Source organism: Anolis sagrei, chromosome X (genome assembly GCF_037176765.1).
Source record: "Anolis sagrei isolate rAnoSag1 chromosome X, rAnoSag1.mat, whole genome shotgun sequence".
NCBI lineage: Eukaryota > Metazoa > Chordata > Lepidosauria > Squamata > Dactyloidae > Anolis > Anolis sagrei.
In genome coordinates, this window is record NC_090034.1 from 95837097 (window position 1) to 95858253 (window position 21157).

Here is a 21157-nt window from a genome sequence, read left to right on the forward strand (position 1 = left end):
GCATATTTCTTATTGAAGTTCAGTTATAAATAGGATGTAAGTTTCTCTGTGTTGAGTAAACAGGGTATGATCAATAGTCCATAGTCTTTAGGTATAGTGGAACTCACTGAAGTCCATAAGTATCAAAGTCCAAACAGCAACTGCTTTAATGTATTGTCGAAGGCTTTCATGGCCGGAATCACTGGGTTGTTGTAGGTTTTTTCGGGCTATATGGCCATGTTCTAGAGGCATTCTCTCCTGACATTTCGCCTGCATCTATGGCAAGTATCCTCACTACCTCTAAGGATGCTTGCCATAGATGCAGGCGAAACGTCAGGAGAGAATGCCTCTAAAACATGGCCATATAGCCCGAAAAAACTTACAGCAACCCAGCAACTGCTTTAATTGAAGATTAAAGACATATATGCATCGACCTCCACTGAGGTCTGATGCAAACACTGAATACAAAATGAAGTCCTGAGTCTGAACATGCTCAGTACAATCACATGTCTATAACCCCTCCCACACCAAAGAGGTAAGTCAAACTGGCATATCAACATACACATAGAATAGTAAAGGTAAAGGTTGTCCCCTGACATTAAGTCCAGTCATGTCTGACCCTGTCATGTGTGGCGCTCATCTCCATTTCTAAGCCGAAGAGCTGGCGTTGTCCATAGACACCTCCAAGGTTATGTGGCCGGCATGACTGCATTGAGCGCCGTTACCTTCCCGCCACAGCGGTACCTATTGATCTACTCACATTTGCATGTTTTTGAAGTGCTAGGCTGGCAGAAGCTAGGGCTGATAGCGGAAGCTCACGCTGCTCCCCGCAATCGAACCTGCGACCTTTCGGTCAACAAGCTCAGCAGCTCAGCGCTTTAACCCACTGCGCCACTAGTGGCTCCACACAGGTTAACGAATACATACATTAATAAATAAACAAACAGGGAAAGGTTTGGAAGGTTGCTATTTCCAACAACATTTTACCCCGTTCCCTCCAACATCAAAATGGAGCCTGAAGATTGGGGGATGAAGTCCATAGAGATAGAACCAAAACTGGGAACATCACACACCCTGATGGGGCTTCCCAATCGTGGGGCACAGATCTGTGCTGCTTCCTGGGCCTGTCACAAAGCTCCAGGTCATGCCCACTCACCTGCACCCAGGCATCGAAGACATTGAGCAGAGTCAAGGGGTCTCCCAAGGGGCTCTCCAGGGGACGGCGGGCGGTGGCACAGTCGGGGTCACTCCGTCCACTGCTGCTACGCAGGAAAGGGGAGGGCACGCTGAGCACTGCGGCAGCTGTCAGGGTGGGTGCCGCCAAGCCAAAGAGGGTCCCCAGCACCAACATCTTCCCTGCAAAAGGACAACAACACCAGAGGATGGAGGGATCACAAGGACAAGCTCCGTCCTGCTCACCCTCAGCAACATTTAAGGGCCTAGCCTGATGCACACAAGATTTTAGTACATTTGCTGTAAGATGCAGGTTTGTTCTCTGTTTACCAAGTCCAACTGCTTGAAGTTACAAGAAGATAGATTTCAACCGAACATTAGAAGAAACATCTCAACTGTAGAAGTTGTTTGGCAATGGAAACAATGGACCAGACATGGCCCAAGGTCTCTTTCTCAAGACATCTTCAAAAAGAGGCTCAGCATCTGCCTACCAGAGAAGCTCTAGCTGAAGCTCTGGCATTGGGTTCATTCTATGATTCTAAGCACAGAACACAGCCTGCCCTTCTGAGACATGTCAGCAACAAATTTATCTGCAGTGACACAAAGGTTCACCACTCAAGCTCTAGTGAGAGGTCAAATTGCGCCCCTACATACACAAAAATCAGAAAAGCTAATGAGGTCTGGGATGGCCCAGCTGCTATCCCAAAAAACAAGGGCTCACCAATCACAACGTCAACTGGCAACTCAGATAGGAGACTCCCGATGGGTGTGAGGCTCTCCCCTGCATCCAGGGCACCTTGGTGCTTCAGGTAGCCCACAGCTGTCTCCAAGCTGGCCGGTGGGGGTGGCTCCAGGAAAGGGAAAGCCCGGGGGTCACCCAGACCCATGCTCTTCATCTAGGCACAAAGGAGAGGGATAGTCAGATCCAGACTATCAGAACTGTATCTCCCCATAGGAGCTTACCTGGGTCTTATAATCTTGGGAAGAGAACTTTCTCTTGGGTTCATCTGTTGTTGTTTTTCTTTCATGTCAGGAGCCACTTGAGAAACTACAAGTCACTCTGGTGTGAGAGAATTGGCAGTCTGCGTGGACATTGTCCTGGGGATGCCCAGATGTTTGATATATTACCATCCTTGTGAGAGGCTTCTCTCATGTCCCTGCATGAGGAGCTTGAGCTGACAGATGGGAGTTCACCCCGCTCCCCAGATCTGAACCGCTGACCTTTCGGTCAGCAGCCGACACAAGGATTTAACCCATTGCACCACAGGGGACTCCTGCTCATCAGGTGGGGACAAGACAGAGTCTTCTTTGTGGTGACTCCTAGGCAATGGAGTTCCCTTCCAAGGGAGATCCGCTTGGTCCCCTTCTCTTTTCATTAGCAGACAAAAACCTTTCTATGTAAACAGGACTTCAGCTTATAATATTTTTAATAAGGAGTACTGTATCTTTTACAGTGGTTTGAATGTTTTTTTAACTGTATTAGTCTAATGTTTTAGCTGGATTGTTTTTGAAAGGCTTTTCAAGTCAGGCATTATGTATTACTTTAGCTATCTTGTTTGTTTGGGTGCTTTTTATTTTATCAGGGAGATAGGGCAGGATATAAATAAAGTTCTATAATTTTTATTATTATTGGGTTGCTGTGAGTTTTCCGGACTAAATGGCCATGTTCCAGGAACTTTCTCTTCTTATGTTTCACCCACATCTATGGCAGGCATCCTCAGAGGTGGTGAGGTCTGTTGGAAACTAGGCAAGTGAGGTTATGTCTCTGTGGAATGTCCAGGGTGGGAGAAAGAACTCTTGTCTGTTGAGGCAAGTGTGAATGTTGCAGTTGGCCACCTTGATTAGCATTAAATGGCCTTGTAGCTTCAAAGCCTGACTGCTTCCTCTCTGGGGGGATCCTTTGTTAGGGGTATTAGCTGGCTTTGATTGATTCTTAACTGGAATTCCCCTGTTTTTGAGTGCTACTCTTTATTTACTGTCCTGATTTTACAGTCTTTTCAACATTTCACCCATAGAAGTGCCAGCTAACACTTCCCAATGTTTTGCCCATAAATGTAGGTGAAATGTCAGGAGAGAATGCTTCTGAAACAAGGTCATACAGCCCAGAAAACTCACTGCAACCCAGTGATTCCAGCCATGAAAGTCTTCAACAACAACAACAACAAATTATTATTATTATTATTATTATTATTATTATTATTATTATTTTCATTGACAATGCATGTAGGATATCTCAATTTACAATCACATCACTGTCAGAAGAAATAAACAGACAACGATTTTCCATTGAATTCTCCTTTGTTCTGGTACATCCTATTCTCTTGACCTTTCCATTTCCATGCATATCTACTACTTATATCAATCGGTTTTACCTCCTCCCTCACACTCCCCACACTCTGGGAATAGTTGAACCTTTATTTCCAATATTATTTTAATTGATCCATCATGAAGACAGTCTGTTGTAGTTCCTTATATTTTCTTTTTCTAGTGATCTTTTAAATTATATCATTACCCTCTATTCTATACTGGGAGAAATGCATAAATACTAGATATATGCTAGATATATGCTAGTAGAGTGATAGATAGATAGATAGATAGATAGATAGATAGATAGATAGATAAGGTTTATTTTATCCACCTTCTGCTATAAGCACACACATTCTGGTGCAAGGCTAGCAAACTAGATGAGGTCCTTCTTCTGCCCTGTTGTGCCCAACCTGAAAAGGTCTGAAAAGTTTCGAAGCGTTTGCCTGCCATCGTCCTCCACGGTATCCAAAATACAGATTGCATCACGAAAGGCATTTCCAGAGCTCCCTCATCCTTGCAGAATTACAGATAGATACGATAGGGAAACACATGCCCCATTTTGGTGGCATCCAGACAAACCAATCAGCAGCCAAGAGGAGGAAAGAACCCACTCTCTGAGACGTGTCTGCACCCCACTATGAGAAAAGTCTTATAGCTGGTTATGTTGGGGTCTGTCTGCTCAGTGGTGAGTGAATGCAGAGGGAAGCAGAACCATTTTTCACACCATGTTCTCTGCCTACCTGAAGAACCAAGGCATCAAGTGCCACCCGCTGGATCTCGGGCACAGGGTAAGGGGCGAAGGCATCATAATCTGACTCAGCATAGAGCCGGTAACAGACCCCAGGCCCCGTCCGACCCGCACGGCCCTTGCGCTGCTCCGCACTGGCGCAGCTGATCCAGAATTCCTGCAACCGCTGCAGCTTGGCTTTGGGGTCGTAGCTGAGCTCCTTCACCTTCCCTACAAGAGAGAGGGACACATCAGATGTAAGAAGGAAACAGTGGAAGGGCTTACCTGCAAGCCACGTTGGGGCCTGTGACATTATTTAATCTATGTACATTAAAATGTAATGTTTGTTTGTGGGATTAACATAACTCAAAAACCACTGGACGAACTGACAACAAATTTGGACACAAGACACCTAACAACCCAATGTATGTCCTTCACTCAAAAAAAAAATGATTTGTCATTTGGGAGTTACAGTTGCTGGGATTTATAGTTCATCTACAATCAAAGAGCATTCTGAACTCCACCAATGATGGAATTGAACCAAACGTGGCACACAGGATTCCCATGACCAACAGAAAACACTAGAAGAATTTGGTGGGCATTGACCTTGAGTTTGGCAGTTGTAGTTCACCTACATCCAGGCAGCACTGTGGATTCAAACAATGATGGATCTGGACCAAACTTGGCACAAATATACCATATGCCCAAATATGAACACATATGGAGTTTGGGGAAAATAGACCTTGACATTTGGGAGTTGTAGTTCCTGGGATTTATAGTTCACCTACAATCAAAGAGCATTCTGAATCCCACCAACAGAACTGGGGCAAAATTCCCACACAGAACCCCCATGACCAACAGAAAATACTCAAGGCCATCCAGTCTGTGGTGAAGTGTAAATTTTTAACTTGCAGTTATGTATAATTATACATAGATTTTTTTAAAGGGTAAGTATTTAAAGTTGCATAAATAAGGGGGATGGTAGCCAGCTCAGCTCATGTTGCAAACAGGCACGAAATTTGCTGACCTATTCATGTTCCCCTAACCTGCCAGAACCATATGAAGGCTGGGACAAAAGACAGACAAAGCTTATGATGATTTGCTCTCACCTGAGTCTACAACAAACCGGACACCATCGATGGTCACAGAGGTTTCAGCAATGTTGGTGGAGACGATGCATTTACGGACTCCTGGGGGGGGCAAGTCAAACACCTGCCAGAAAAAGTTATTACAATATTTATCTCTCACCCCATATCAAAAGAAATCAGAGTTGGAAAGATCTCGTGGGCCATTTAGTCCAACCCCTTGCCAAGAAGCAGGAAAATCTCATTCAAAGAATCCCTGACAGTTGGCCATCCCGCCCCCAGCAACAATACTACATCTGCCTGCCACCTCAGGAGGAGAAGGAGGAAATCCTGATACTTCTCCCCGCCCCCACCCCCAAGCCAGCTAAGAGGAGGAAGAGGACTGAGGAAGAGACTTTAAAAACACCTGTCTCCTGGCTGTTGCTTACTACATCTGCCTGCCACCTCAGGAGGAGAAGGAGGAAATCCTGATACTTCTCCCCGCCCCCGCCCCCGCCCCCAAGCCAGCTAAGAGGAGGAAGAGGACTGAGGAAGAAACTTTAAAAACACCTTTCTCTTGGCTGTTGCTTACTACATCTGCCTGCCACCTCAGGAGGAGAAGGAGGAAATCCTGCTGCTTCTCCGCGCCGCCCGCCCTCAGGCTAGCTAAGAGGAGAAAGGGGACTGGGAAAGAGACTTTAAAAACACCTGTCTCCTGGCTGTTGCTTACTACATCTGCCTGCCACCTCAGGAGGAGAAGGAGGAAATCCTGATACTTCTCCCCGCCCCCGCCCCCGCCCCCAAGCCAGCTAAGAGGAGGAAGAGGACTGAGGAAGAAACTTTAAAAACACCTTTCTCTTGGCTGTTGCTTACTACATCTGCCTGCCACCTCAGGAGGAGAAGGAGGAAATCCTGATACTTCTCCCCGCCCCCGCCCCCGCCCCCAAGCCAGCTAAGAGGAGGAAGAGGACTGAGGAAGAAACTTTAAAAACACCTTTCTCTTGGCTGTTGCTTACTACATCTGCCTGCCACCTCAGGAGGAGAAGGAGGAAATCCTGATACTTCTCCCCGCCCCCGCCCCCGCCCCCAAGCCAGCTAAGAGGAGGAAGAGGACTGAGGAAGAAACTTTAAAAACACCTTTCTCTTGGCTGTTGCTTACTACATCTGCCTGCCACCTCAGGAGGAGAAGGAGGAAATCCTGCTGCTTCTCCGCGCCCGCCCGCCCTCAGGCTAGCTAAGAGGAGAAAGGGGACTCAGGAAGAGACTTCAAAAACACCTGTCTCCTGGCTGTTGCTTATTATTTCTGTTGTGGTTTTATATTGTATTTAATGTTTTAGGTGCATTTTGATATTATGTATATTACTTGTTGCCTATAAACCGCCTTGAGTCGTCAAAAGGCTGAGAAAGGCGGTATACAAATACAATAAATAAATAAATAAATAAAGTGAATCATAGTGCCGTATATTGGAGACCAGGGGTCCTCAAACAAAGGTCCGAGGGCCAGGTACAGCTCTCCAAGGTCATTTACCTGGCCCTCGCTCAGGGTCAACCTCAGTCTGAAATGACTTGAAAGCACACAACAACAACAACAACAATTCTATCTCATCAGCCAAAAGCAGGCCCACGCTCCCCATTGAAATACTAATAAGTTTATATTGGTTAAAATTGTTCTTCCTTTTCATTATTGTATTGTTTTTAAGTGTTTTTGCACTACAAATAAAATATGTGCAGTTTGTATAGGAATTCATTCTTTCTTTCTTTTTCAAATTATAATCTGGCCCTCCAGCAGTTTGAGGGACTGTGACCTGGCCCTCTGTTTTAAAAGTTTAAAGACCCCTGGGTTAGACTGAAATGACCCCAAGCCTGGCCACTCAGGCCACGGACCCACCTTGTCTTGCTCAGCCACAGAGAGGGTGCTGTGAAGAGGAAGGACCACCCAGCGCTGAGTGTGAGTGGCGTAAGTCTGCGCAGCCTCCATCACGGCCCCAATCTCAGCCACACCGCTAAGGAAGATAAGCAAATCCCCTCTTTCCTCGGGAGGGTATTTGTGATCAATGGCTTGGAGGACACGCAGGTAAGGCCGAGGGTCCAGCCGCTCTTTCCGTCCACTGGCACTTTCCTCTGGACGGATAGGTTCGTATAAAACCTGCACCAGGAAAGTAGAACAAGAGGTATGCTATACAGTTAGGTCTATATTTAACTTAGATTATTTCTTTTTAAAATGGAGGTTCCAGCTGCCAACACTAGAAAAAGAAAACTATTTCTTTAAGCTATGTTTCTGTCTTTTTTACAAATACAGGTTAAGAACCCTTAGCAAAAATACCCCACAAGCCAAAATTTCCTATTTGAGTGGCTGAGATAGTGACACCTTTGCTTTCTGATAGTTCAGTACACACAAGTTTGGTTTTATGCCCAACGTTATTAAAATATTACGTATAAAATTACCTTCAGGCTGAGTTTATAATGTAGGTTTACATGAAACATGCATGAGTTTCACATTTATACTTTGATCCTATCTCCAAGAACACAATTTGTATGAATATAAAAATAATGACATCCAAAAAGTCCCCAAACCTAAACACATCTTGCTCCAAGCATTTCAGATAAGGGATACTCAACCTGTTATACAAAGTAGGTGCATTCTTTGGCATTGCTTCTTTAATAAAAAATAACTGGTACCAGAAGAAGAAATAATATGGAAAGTATATGGACAGGCTCCTACAACAAGAAAGTTCATGGAATCATAGATTTGGAAGAGACCTCATGGGCCATCTAGTCCAACCCCCTGCCAAGAAGCAGGGATATCTCATTCAAAGCACCACGGACAGATGGCCATCCAACCTCCACTTAAAAGCCTCCAAAGGTGGAGCCTCCACCACACTCCTGGGCAGAGAGTTCAACTGCTGAACAGCTCTCACAGCTAGGAAGTTCTTCCTATTGTTCAGGTGGAATCTCCATTCCTGCAGTTTAAAGCCATTGCTCCACATCCTAGTCTCCAGGGCAGGAGAAAACAAGCCTGCTCCCTCCTCCCTATGACTTCCCCTCACATATTTATACATGGCCCTCATCATGTCTCCTCTCAACATTCTCTTCTGCAAGCTAAACAGACCCAGCTCTTTAAGCCGCTCCTCATAGGGATTGTTCTCCAGACCCTTGATCCTTTTAGTCGCCCTCCTGTGGACACATTCCAGCTTGTCATCATCTCCTTTCAATTGTGATGCCCAGAATTGGACACAGTGTGATTCCTGGTGTGGTCTGACCAAGGCAGAATATAATAGAGGGGTAGCATGACTTCTCTGGATCTAGACACTATTCTCCTATTTATCCAGGCCAAAATCCCATTGGCTTTTTTAGCTGCCGCATGACATTGTTGGCTCATGTTCACCTTCCTGTCCACGAGGACTCCAAAATCTTTTTCACACATCCTGCTCTCGAGTCAGGCATCGTTCCCCATTCTGTATCTTTGTATTTCATTTTTTTCTGCCTAAGTGGAGTATCTTGCATTTGTCCCTGTTAGTTTTGGCCAATGATCTCTCTAATCTGTTAAGATCATTTTGAATTCTGCTCCTGTCTTCTGGAGTATCAGCTATCCCTCCCAATCTGCAAACGTGATGATCCTGCCTTCTCACCCTTCATCTAAGTCATTAATAAATATGTTGAACAGGACCAGGCCCAGGACGGAACCGTGCTGATGGCCCTCCGCTCGTCACTTCTTTCCTGGATAAACATCAATGCGTTTCAGCAAACATTTTATCCAGAACTAATAATATGCCCATTTGAAGTGAAAGAATCCTCTCAGATAAAAAAAACCAAATCATTTTGAGTCTTTTAGAGATAGCTAAAATGCCTTCCAAACCTCATCTGGGGATGTATTTTCCCCTTTCAGCAGTCTCCATTTTTTTCTCATCAGTTCTATTTTGTGGAAGAATTTGTCACTTGTTCTCTGGGGCCGATCACTAAAGAGTATCCTAACCATCTAATTTCAACATTATTGGCTATTAAAATAATATTTGGGGAGAATGTCATCCAGTGGCCTTGGGCAATCATTCCTAATGTGAATCTAAGTTTTTTTTAATTAACATCTGTATTTCTCAGTTTAATGGACTCATACAGAAGTCCATTAAGCTTTTTATTTTCAAATTTAAGATCTTAGGATTTCTATAAAAACTGTCAAAGTGAAATTGATGTGTGTTCATAAGAGAGCTGCTGCTGAAAGCCTGAAAAAATTAGAGAGTGGGGCAAAGACTCAAAATCTATGCCCCACACATAAGCAATGACCTCTTGCCATGGTCTGCACCCATCCCAACCGTATCTATACAAATAGAAATGTAACGTTAGTTTGTGGGATTAACATAACTCAAAAACCACTGGACGAATTGACATCAAATTTGGACACAATACACCTATCAGGCCAATGAGTGACCATCGCGCATAAAAACACTGAAAAACACAACGGAAGGGACTTAAAAAGCCAAAAATTAAAAAATACATTACAATGCATGTGCAAAACCACATACTGTATATACTCGAGTATAAGCCTAGTTTTTCAGCTCTTTTTTAAGCTGAAAAAGTCCCCCTTGGCTTATACTTGAGTCAAGGTTATTTATTATTTTACTCTGTTATTATTATTATTATTATTATTATTATTATTACATTTATAATTTTACTCTATTAGTATTATTACATTTATTATTTTACTTTATTATTGTTATTAAATTTATTATTTACATTTATTATTTTACTCTATTATAACTCTTATTATTACATTTCTATTATTTTACTCTATTATTATTATTATTATTACAGTTATCTTATTCTCTTTATTATTATTGCAAGGATACATAAGCACATTTACATTGAAGAAGGTGAGAATAATGGTTTCATCAGAGTTGGACAGCCTTATCTTAAATTACAGTTTTATGTAAATATTCAAAAACATTAAACCTACCGATGCCTCAATTAATGTAATTTTATTGGTATCTATTTTCATTTCAAAATTGACCAGTAACTACTGCATTTCTCAGCCTTGGCTTATACTTGAGTCAAAATGTTTACCCAATTTTGGGGGGGTAAAATTAGGTGCCTAAGCTTATATTCGGGACAGCTTATACGGTATACACACACACACACACACACACACACGTGTGTGTGTGTGTGTGTGTGTGTGTGTGTGTATATATATTAGCCGTCCCCTGCCACGCCTTGCTGTGACCCACTCTGGTGGTCATGGGGGTTCTGTGTGGGAGGTTTGGCCCAATTCTATCAATGGTGGGGTTCATAATGCTCTTTGATTGTAGATGAACTATAAATCCCAGCAACTACAACTCCCAACTGTCAAGATTCTATTTTCCCCAAACTCCACCAGTGTTCACATTTGAGCATATAGAGTTTAGTCGAGATCCAGTCCAGGTTTTAACGTGTCGTGGTGTTTTGTTAATGTTTATTGCTTTGTTTTTATTGCTTTGCTTTTGAGTTCATTTATTGTTGTATTATTGTTATTGTTGTTTACTGATGTATTTGGGCTCGGCCTCTTGTAAGTCCTTCGGGAGATGGTAGCAGGGTATAAATAAAGGTTTATTATTATTTTATTATCCATCATTGTTTGAGTCCACAGAGCTCTCTGGAAGTAGGTGAACTACAACTCCCAAACCAGAGGACACTGCCCATCAAACCCTTCCAGTATTTTCTGTTGGTCATGGGAAAACTGTGTGCCAAGTTTGGTTCAATTCCATTGTTGGTGAGGTTCAGAATGCTCTTTGATTGTAGATGAACTATAAATCCCAGCAACTACAACTCCCAAATGACAAAATCAATTTTTTGAGTGAAGGACATACATTGGGTTGTTAGATGTCTTGTGTCCAAATTTGATGTCAATTAGTCCGGTGGTTTTTGAGTTCTGTTAATCCCACAAACGAACATTACATTTTTATGTATATAGATAGATATGCAAATACACATATAAACACATATACACAAATACATACACACACAAAGCACATATACACAGACTGGGCCACAGCAACACATGGCAGAGGATGGCTAGTATTTAATAAATATTTTAACCACACCACTCCCCAAATTTTCTGAAAAGGTCACAGAATGAAAACAGCTTCAGAAGATTCAATGAAGAACAAAATTCCTACTCTGTAGAAGGGAAACTGAGTCATACACTCACAATCCCTACTTGTTCTCCAGCCCTAAAGGTACTTGCATCACAAACTTATGCCATGCTCAAGGATCTGATCCCACTGATCCACCTCACCGTGATGGGGAAGAGCCGTCCTGGGACCTGTACCACTGGAGCGCCACCAAAGTAGTCAGCAAAGAGCCGGATGTTAATGGTGGCCGACATGAGCACCAACTTGAGGTCAGGGCGGCCGGGCAGCAGGCGGCGGAGGACACCCAGGAGGAAGTCACAATGGAGGTGGCGCTCATGGACCTCATCGGCAATCAGCACACGGTAGCTGGGCAATGTGGGCTCTCGCTGGGCCTGGCGCAGGAGAAGACCTTCTGTCAGGAAAACGATCCGTGTGGCAGATGAGCGCGTGCTCTCAAAGCGGATCTGGTAACCAACCTGCATGTGGAGGAGGAGGGGGAGGAGGAGGAAGGGGCAGCTCTGAATTTCCCATATAGAGAACACAGAGGTACTCACATCCCCACATGTTGTCATCTGTCCAAAACTCATACAATCATAGAATCCTACTACAGACTACAGAGTCCAGGCATGGGCAAACTTTGGCCCTCCAGGTGTTTTGGACTTCAACTCTTACCATTCCTAAGAGCCTACCAGCTGTTAGGAATCGTAAGAGTTGAAGTCCAAAACACCTGAAGAGCTGAAGTTTGACCATGCCTGATCCAACCCTATTCTGCCTTCCAATAGGATTAGATCAATAACAACACTGCAGCCTTGGTTAAGAGGTCCCAGCAGAGATTACATTATCTGAGACTTTTAAGGAAGCAGCAATTGAAAGAAAAACTGCTGGTAACTTTCTACCACTGTGCTATACAGTGTGTTCTAACCTATTGCATCTGCATAGGATTTGTTAATTGCACACCGGCAGATAGGAAAGCACTCCAGAAGGTTATCACTACTTTCCAGAAACTTCTTGGTTGCCCTCTCCCCTCTTTGGAATTTTATACAATTTTATAATTCCTGCACCCTTAAGAAAGCTCAAAACATTCTTAAGGGTCCATCTCACTCTACATATTCTATAGGATGACAAAAACAAGGACTGAGAAACAGCTTTTATACTAGAGCTGTGACTATATTGAACTCTATGGTTTCACAATGATGTGACATTAGGGGTTGTACAATAGTGATTAGAATGTGGAAGGATGGGTGCTTTGTTTCCTAATTCTATATATATAATATGATTGGGGATGGCATTGAATTTCGATGTACAATGACAATAAAATTATTCTATATTATTCTATATATCTACAAGCTTGTGGTCACATAAAACTTTCTTAGGCCAAGAGGAGTTCTTAGTGGGAAAGGTTTAAGAAGCCCTGCTCTACAGGAAGCACCCAGTTTGTCAAGAGAACTGAAGAATGATATAGCTTGGGATGGATAAACGATTGGAAATTCCATAATCTATTGGAAATAACTACACCATAACCTTACTGAAAAGGGAAAAATGATGTCACATCCATTTGGCAAATGTGAGTCTCCATGAACATAAAGACCACCTTTTGAAAACCACTAGTCAAGAAAAGCATGGCCTTTTTAGAAGTCAACTCTTTGAACAAATGATATTCATAAGCATTCGTGTAATGGCACATAGGTAACTCGGCTGTTAAATTGAAGAACCATGTCTTTAAACTGCCAAGGATAAAGACATGCCACTACAAAAAATATATTGGGTTAGCAGAGGATGGTTGTTTCTTTGAAGATGAAATTTGCAGTTGCCAAAAAGATATACACTCCCTTGAAACCCCTTAGTTAAAATATGCACTCAGAGATTTAAAATAAACAGTCTTTAAAAAATAACATACCTTGTTTACTCATAAACAATTTGTATTAATTCACCATGCAGGCACATTTCTTATTGAAGTTCAGTTATAAATAGGATGTAGGTTTCTCTGGGTTGAGTAAACAGGATATAATTCTTAATAGTCCATAGTCTTTTAAGTGTGGCTGTACTCACTGAAGTCCATAATCTTACACTTCTCTAGTGAAGTCCAAACAGCAACTGCTTTCATTGAAGACCAAACACAAAAATGCATCCTCTAATGAGGTCTGATGCAAAATGGAGTTCTGAGTCTACACATGCTCAGTATAATCACATGTCTATAATCCCTCCCACACTAAAGAGATTAGTCAAACTGGCAAATCAACATACACATAGAATACAGGTTAGCAAATATATACATTAATTAACATATCAATAGTGAAAGGATTGGAAGGTTGCTACTTCCAACATAAACCTTTAAAGATCACTTGTTATAATACTGTTGCTATTTTATAACTGCTATTAGTACATGCTCCCAGTTGCGCTTATATGCACCACCTCCAGGCCAAGAAGTCATTTCCTGCAATCCCTCACCTGGTCTCCATATTGCTGCAGGCTCTCATATGCCACCCGCTTAGCCAGAGCAATGCAGGCGATGCGCCGGGGCTGAGTGCAGGCCACGTGGGCATAGCCGGCATCCAGAAGGTACTGCGGCACTTGGGTGGATTTGCCGCAGCCGGTGTCCCCAGCCACCACCACCACCTGGCTAGTGGCCACTGCCTTCAGCAACCGGTCCTTGTAACGGGCAATGGGCAAAGCGGCCCGCTCCCGCTGCAACCGGGCCAGGCGGGCGAAGCCTTGTTTCTGTCGGAAGTCCAGGAAGTGGAGCAATGCCAAGCGGAAGGCCCGCACCTGTTCTGAGTCCAAGCCAGACACCTCTTTTGTGGGCAGCCACAGGTTGGTACGGTAACGGGAGTCGTATTCCTGTGGCAGCCCTGCCACAGGGCTGAGTTCGGACTTGGGCGCCCGGTGGCCTTTCTCTGTCAGACGTTGAGTGGCCTTGAGGCTGCGGAAGCGCTCCAGCCGCTCAAAGAAGGTCCAGAACTCACTGCGTTCTTCTCGGCTTTGGCCCCTGAGGTAGACTTCTTCTAGACGCTCCCGGGTGCCCAGGCATCCCCAGTCCCATTTGCTGTGCCCCCGGCCTCTCTCCTTCTCTTCTGACGCCATCTCCAGAGTATAGAGCAAATCAGTGTTGGTAAAGAAGGACACAGAGAGGCAAGATTGGCAAAGGACTGCTCCAGGAGATGAATGAGGTCTCTGTACAGGTGGGCAGGCAAGAAATTAGATTCTAGAATGATACGTTCTACTTTTCCAAGCTGTGTTCATGGAGGGGACTCTCACCTTCCCTTGTGGCATGCACCCCATTATACATGTAGACCACAAGCTGACATTCCTGAAAACATAGAGAAAATGGGACATGAGAATAATTCAGATCATGTGTGGGTCATCCATTCATTCTCCCTTCCCTCAAAGTCACCTACTGTATAGTTCCCATTGATCTTTGGCCCCTTCTACACTGCCATATACAATCCAGATTATCTGCTTTGAACTGGATTGTATGACAGGGTAGATTCCAGAGTGAAGAGGGGGAAGCCAGGAAGACAGAGTTCCACCATGTCTCCTGTGCCATCATAATAATATTATAGCATATATTAATATAATTATAATATAGTATAATAATAATATAACACACACATATAAAGTATTCTATTTTAATGTATATTTTTTAAATTTTAAACTATTACATCAGGCCCGGCCATAGGTTTTTTAAATCCTTGCGTGTTATTGTTTATATGTGAGTTATATTAATTGTATCGTTTTTTGCTTATTGCTTTTTGTGTTATTAATGTGTTGTCGGGCTTGGCCTCATGTAAGTCCCTCCGAGTCCCTTGGGGAGATGGTGGTGAGGTATAAATAAAGTGGTTGTTGTTATTATTATTATTATTATTGGTAAAAGTAAAGGTTTTCCCCTGATATTAAGTCCAGTCGTGTCTGACTCTGGGGGTTGGTGCTCATCTCAATTTCTAAGCCAAAGAGCCGGCGTTGTCCATAGATGCCTCCAAGGTCATGTGGCTGGCATGACTGCATGGAGCGCCGTCACCTTCCCACCGGAGTAGTACTTATTGATCTTCTCACATTTGCATGTTTTCGAACTGATAGGTTAGCAGAAGCTGAAGCTAACAGCGGGAGCTCACCCTGCTCCCCAGATTCAAACCTGCGACCTTTCAGTAAGCAAGTTCAGCAGCTCAGTGGTTTAAAAACATTACAACGCATGCGCAAAACCACATATACACACAAACACACATATATACACATATACACAAATATATACAAACATATATACACACAAAACACATATACTCAGAAAGGAGGGAGGGAGGGAGGAAGGAAGGAAGGAGAGAAAGAGGGAAAGAAGGAGGAAAGGAGAGAAGGAAGGAAAGAAAGAAAGGTAGAGAAGGAAGGAAGGAGAGAAGGAAATAAAAAAGTGAAATAAGGAAGGAAAAAGAGAGGGAAGGAAGGAGAGAAGGAACGAAAGAGACAAGGAAGGAAGGAAAGAGACAAGGAAGGATGAAACTAAAGAGCAAAGAAAGGGAGGAAAGAAACAGGTAGAGAAGGAAGAAAGAAAGGAAAGAAAAAGAGGGAAGGAAGGAAAAAGGGAGGGAAGGAAGGAGAGAAAGAGGGAGGGAAGGTTGGCCACAGCAACGCTTGGCGGTTACAGCTCGTATATAATATAATCATAATCTAATAATGTAATAATTATTACAATATAATAATATAATATTATATTATAACATATATTATTATATTACATTATTATAGTACAATAATTATTATATTATATCATAATGCATCTACACTAGGCATGGTCAAACTTGGGCCCTCCAGGTGTTTTGGACTTCAACTCCCACAATTCCTAACAGCCGGTAGGCTGTTAGGAATTGTGGGAGTTGAAGTCCAAAACACCTGGAGGGCCCAAGTTTGCCCATGCCTTGTGTAGATGCAGCCACAAATTCTGGCCTTCCATATTTTGGGACTTCAGCTCCCAGAATCCCTGATAATTGACCCAGGCAGTTGAGATTTCTGGAAACTGAAGTCCAAAATACCTGGGGGGGGGGGGGGGGGGGGGAAGATTGGGAATCACTATCTTGTGGTGCATCTAGAATGAATGCAGTTTGACATCACCTGAACATGGCTCAATGCTATGGGATTTTGGGAGTTATCATTTTGCATGTTTCTGGAAAATGAAGTCCAAAATACCTGGAAAAAAGTAAGATTGGGAATCACTATCTTGTGGTGCATCTCGAATGAATGCAGTTGGACATCACCTGAACATGGCTCAATGCTATGGGATTTTGGGAGTTATAGTTTTGCAGGTTTCTGGAAAATGCAGTCCAAAATACCGGGGGGGGGGGGGGGAGGGGGAGATTGGGAATCAATATCTTGTGATGCATCTACACTGTCGAATTAAGGCAGTTTGACATCACTTGCAAATGGCTCAATGCTATGGAATTTTGGGAGTTATAGTTTTGCAGGTTTCTGGAAAATAAAGTCCAAAATACCTGAAAAAAAGATTGGGAATCACAATCTTGTGGTGCATCTAGAATGAATGCAGCTTGACATCATCTGAACATGGCTCAATGCTATGGGATTTTGGGATTTATAGTTTTGCAAAGCCTTCTCTGCCAAAGAAGGGTGGTGCTTTACCAAACTATACTACAATATAGCATTGAGCCATAGCAATCAAACTGCATTCATTCTACAATAGAGTTACAGCTTTGGGATATAAATGAATAATAATAACAAGGAAAATACTAAAAGCCTCTGGAAAAGCTTACTTTTGTAAGAGATCTGGAAACAAAAGCCCCTTGGGGTGTTTTTCCCCTCCACCCCAACCTCCCCCAACTCTGTGTTCTCACGTTACGCCAACGACACGCATCCTCACCTCTTTCTCCTGTCCCGCCTGCAAGCTGCAGAGCAAGAGAGCTTCCTGCTACTGCGCATGCGTCGCTGGTCTCCGCCGGGCATGCTCAGTCTTCGCTACTGACGCTGCCAAAACAGGAGCTTTGCCCGGCTTCCGCCCTAACATTGAACAAGGGCTGGTTCCACACTGAAGAATGAAGGCAATTTGACTGCATTCAAAGATATAGTTTGACAAGCTCTTCTCTTCTCTGCCAAAGAGTGTTGAGGGCTTGCTATGCCAAACTACAACTCCCAGGATTGTATAACATTGAGCCAGGGCAGTTAAAGGAGCATCTACACTGTAGAATTTTTGTTGTTGTTGTCGTGTCAGCAGTGACTTGAGAAACTGCAAGTCGCTTCTGGTGTGGGAGAATTGGCCGTCTGCAAGGATGTTGCCCAGGGGACGCCCGGATGATTTGATGTTTTTATCATCCTTGTGGGAGGTTTCTCTCATGTCCCCGCATGAGGAGCTGGAGCTGATATAAGGAGCTCATCCGCCTTTCCCCAGATTCGAACCTGTGACCTGTCGGTCTTCAGTCCTGCTGGCACAGGGGTTGAACCCACTGCGCCACCGGGGGCTCCTTGTAGAATTAATGCAGTTTGATAATAAAAAAACATCCAGGCGTCCCCTTGGAGACGGCCAATTCTCTCACACCAGAAGCAACTCGCAGTTTCTCAAGTCGCTTCTGACACGACAAAAAAAAAAGTTTGATAATAGTTTAGCTGCCTCGATGGTATGTGATTGTAGGAGTTGTAGACTGGTGAGGCACCATCACTCTTGGGCAGAGAAGGAGGAAGACCTTGTAAAACTACGACTCCCATGATTTGATCAACCCCCCTCCCTCCTGTCCTTCAGAAGGATGGTAAAAACTTGGCTGTGGGACCAAGCTTTTGGGATAAGACAGCAGTAGGAAACCTAACCATGCCAACTAGATTTGATGCGGATGATCGAGACGGTTTTAAACAGTGGATTTTAATGTCGAGATAAATGATTTTAATGTTTATGTATGTGTATAATTCAGCGTTTCTCAACCTGGGGGTCGGGACCACTGTGGGGGTTGCGAGGGGGTGTCAGAGTGGTCGCCAAAACCATAATAAAACACAGTATTTTCTGTTCATCATGAGGGTTCTGTGTGGGAAGTTTGACCCAATTCTGTCATTGGTGGGGTTCAGAATGCTCTTTGATTGTAGGTGAACTATAAGTCCCAGCAACTACAACTCCCAAATGTAAAGGTCTATTTTCCACAAACACCACCAGTGTTCACATTTGGGCATATTGAGTATTTGTGCCCAAATTTGGTCCAGATCCATCATTGTTTGAGTCCACAGTGCTCTCTAGATGTAGGTGAACTGGACCAAACTTGGGCGCAAATGCTCAATATGCCCAAATGTGAACTCTGGTGGAGTTTGGGGAAAATAGACCTTGACATTTGGGAGTTGTAGTTACTGGGATTTATAGTTCACCTACAGAGTGCCTTTCGAACCCCACCAACAATAGAATTGGGCCAACTTACCAAACAGAGCCCCCATGACCAACAGAAAATACTGTATTGTCAAAGGCTTTCATGGCCGGAATCACTGGGTTGTTGTAGGTATTTTTCGGGCTATATGGCCATGTTCTAGAGGCATTTTCTCCTGAGGAGGCTTGCCATAGATGCAGGCAAAACGTCAGGAGAAAATGCCTCTAGAACATGGCCATATAGCCCGAAAAAACCTACAACAACCCAGAAAATACTGTGTTTTCTGATGGTCTTTGGTGACTACTCTGGCACTCCCTCGCAACCCCCCAAGGGTCCCGACCCCCAGATTGAGAAACACTGCCTAACAATATACAATTAACAACATTAAAAATACATTCAATAAAACATATAAAACCAATGCCTTCATTGTTAGTCTCATTGTCCATAAATCGTCATCTGAACCATTCCAATTTTCACTTTTGTCTAATACCATGTTCAACTGTTGCACTAGATTACAAAGGCTTGTTCAAATAGCAAAGTTTTCACTTTTTTCTAGATGATCAAGAGGGAGGGGGCTGTTCTAAAATCGCTGGGGAGGGTGTTCCACAACTGCGGGGCCACCACTGTGAAGGCCCTGTCTCTTGTCCCCACCAAGAAGGCAAAACCGAGAGCAGGGCCTCCCCGGACGATCTAAAACTGTTAGATGGTTCATAGGGAGAGATACGTTCGAACAGGTAATCCAGATTTCCAAAGCAGATAATCCACATTATCTATTTTGAACCTCTGAGGATGCCTGCCATAGATGTGGGCAAAATGTCAGGAGAGAATGCTTCTGGAACATGGCCATACAGCCCGGAAAACTCACAGCAGCCCAGTGATTCCGGCCATGAACGCCTTCGTGAGATAATTACTCCATTTGTGTGCCTATTTACATTGCATATGGCCTCTTTCTTAGAAATCCTGGTTTGTTTGATATCTTATTTGACCTTCTTTTCTGCAGAATTCAAAATTGCCCATGCTGTTTGCTCTAAGATGTGATCTACATTCAGATTAATTGCACCATCAGCTGATGCTTCCTCTTTTTCATGCCACAACAAACTCTGGGTCATTGCTGCTTCCCTATCAACCAACGGTAAACAAAATTAACTTTTGAAGCCATAACTCAGCATTGATTCTCAACTGCAGATCTCAGCAGTTCTGTATTTCTGGAAAGGCTTGCTGCAGACATAGGACAGGGCCATGCATAGCTGCCCTATGGAAATAATAATAATAATTATTATTATTATTATTATTTTGTTTATACCCCGCCACCATCTCCCCAAGGGACTTGGAGCGGCTTACATGAAGCCAAGCCCAACAACACATCAATAAAAACAACAAGCAAAATAAACAATACAATTAATATAACTCACACAGGATCACACAGGCATTACCATGTGTTGCCATTCTTGTACAGAAACAGTACTTAAAAAGGAGAAAGTTAGTTGCATTTCGATGTGGATGCTTTATCTAGGGTCCCCAGTTCTTAGACATGGATTCTCCTATCTATCATGGATCCTATTTTGATTAGATATTTTCATTGTCCTCTAGCCTTGGCGAGTTGGCCTGTTAGTGAATTTTTGGGAGGTTGTTAAACCAAGTTTCATGTTTTTATCATTGAAATATTTTTTATGGGTTGCTGTAAGTTTTTCGGGCTATGTGGTCATGTTCCAGAAGCATTCTCTCCTGACGTTTCGCCTGCATCAATGGCAGACATCCTCGGAGGTTGTGAGGTCTGTTGAAAACTAGGAAAATGGGGTTTATATATTTGTGGAATGTCCAAGGTGGGAGAAAGAAGTCTTGTCTGTTGGAGGCAGGTGTGAATCTTGCAATTGGCCACCTTGATGCATTTAATGGCCTGGCAGTTTTGAAAGTATGGCTTCTTACTGCCTGGGGGAATCCTTTGTTGAGAACTGACGAGCTGTCCCTGCTTGTTTCTTGTCTGGAGCTCCCCTGTCTTTATTTACTGTTATGCTTAAATCCAATCTTAGACACGGAGAACTGGGAAGCCCTGGTCCTTGAGCGCTCCAGCTGGAGGTCAGCTGTGACCAGCAGTGCTGCAGAATTTGAAGAGGCACAAATGGAGGGCAAAAGAGAGAAATGTGCCAAGAGGAAGGCACGTCAAGCCAACCCCAACTGGGACCGCCTTCCACCTGGAAACCAATGCCCTCACTGTAGGAGAAGACGCAGATCAAGCATAGGCCTCCACAGTCACCTACGGACCCATCGCTAGGATACTACACTTGGAGGACCATCATCCTCGGACTACGAGGAATCACCTAAATAAGTAAGTAAGTACAATATAGTAATATAGTAATCATAACTGCTAGGCCATTAAATGCATCAAGATGGCCAATTACAACATTCACACCTACCTCCAACAGACAAGAGTTCTTTCTCCCACCCTGGGCATTCCATAGATATATAAACCTCACT

At 43.5% G+C, this 21157-nt stretch overlaps 1 protein-coding gene across 1 annotated transcript in view; it reads right to left on the reverse strand.

The window, feature by feature from the left end:
• LOC137094899 (probable ATP-dependent RNA helicase DHX34) overlaps nucleotides 1–17266 on the reverse strand; it is a 34955-nt gene extending 17689 nt beyond the window's left edge. Inside the window, exons 1-8 of the mRNA XM_067460845.1 lie at nucleotides 17206–17266; nucleotides 13797–14655; nucleotides 11513–11824; nucleotides 7139–7396; nucleotides 5296–5398; nucleotides 4200–4417; nucleotides 1874–2048; nucleotides 1136–1335 (exon numbers count right to left, since the gene is read on the reverse strand). Of these exons, the coding sequence (XP_067316946.1) occupies nucleotides 1136–1335; nucleotides 1874–2048; nucleotides 4200–4417; nucleotides 5296–5398; nucleotides 7139–7396; nucleotides 11513–11824; nucleotides 13797–14429 (1899 nt within the window). The 5' untranslated portion in view covers nucleotides 14430–14655; nucleotides 17206–17266. The remainder of the gene's footprint in view (nucleotides 1–1135; nucleotides 1336–1873; nucleotides 2049–4199; nucleotides 4418–5295; nucleotides 5399–7138; nucleotides 7397–11512; nucleotides 11825–13796; nucleotides 14656–17205) is intronic.
• Between the last annotated feature and the right edge of the window lie 3891 nt (nucleotides 17267–21157).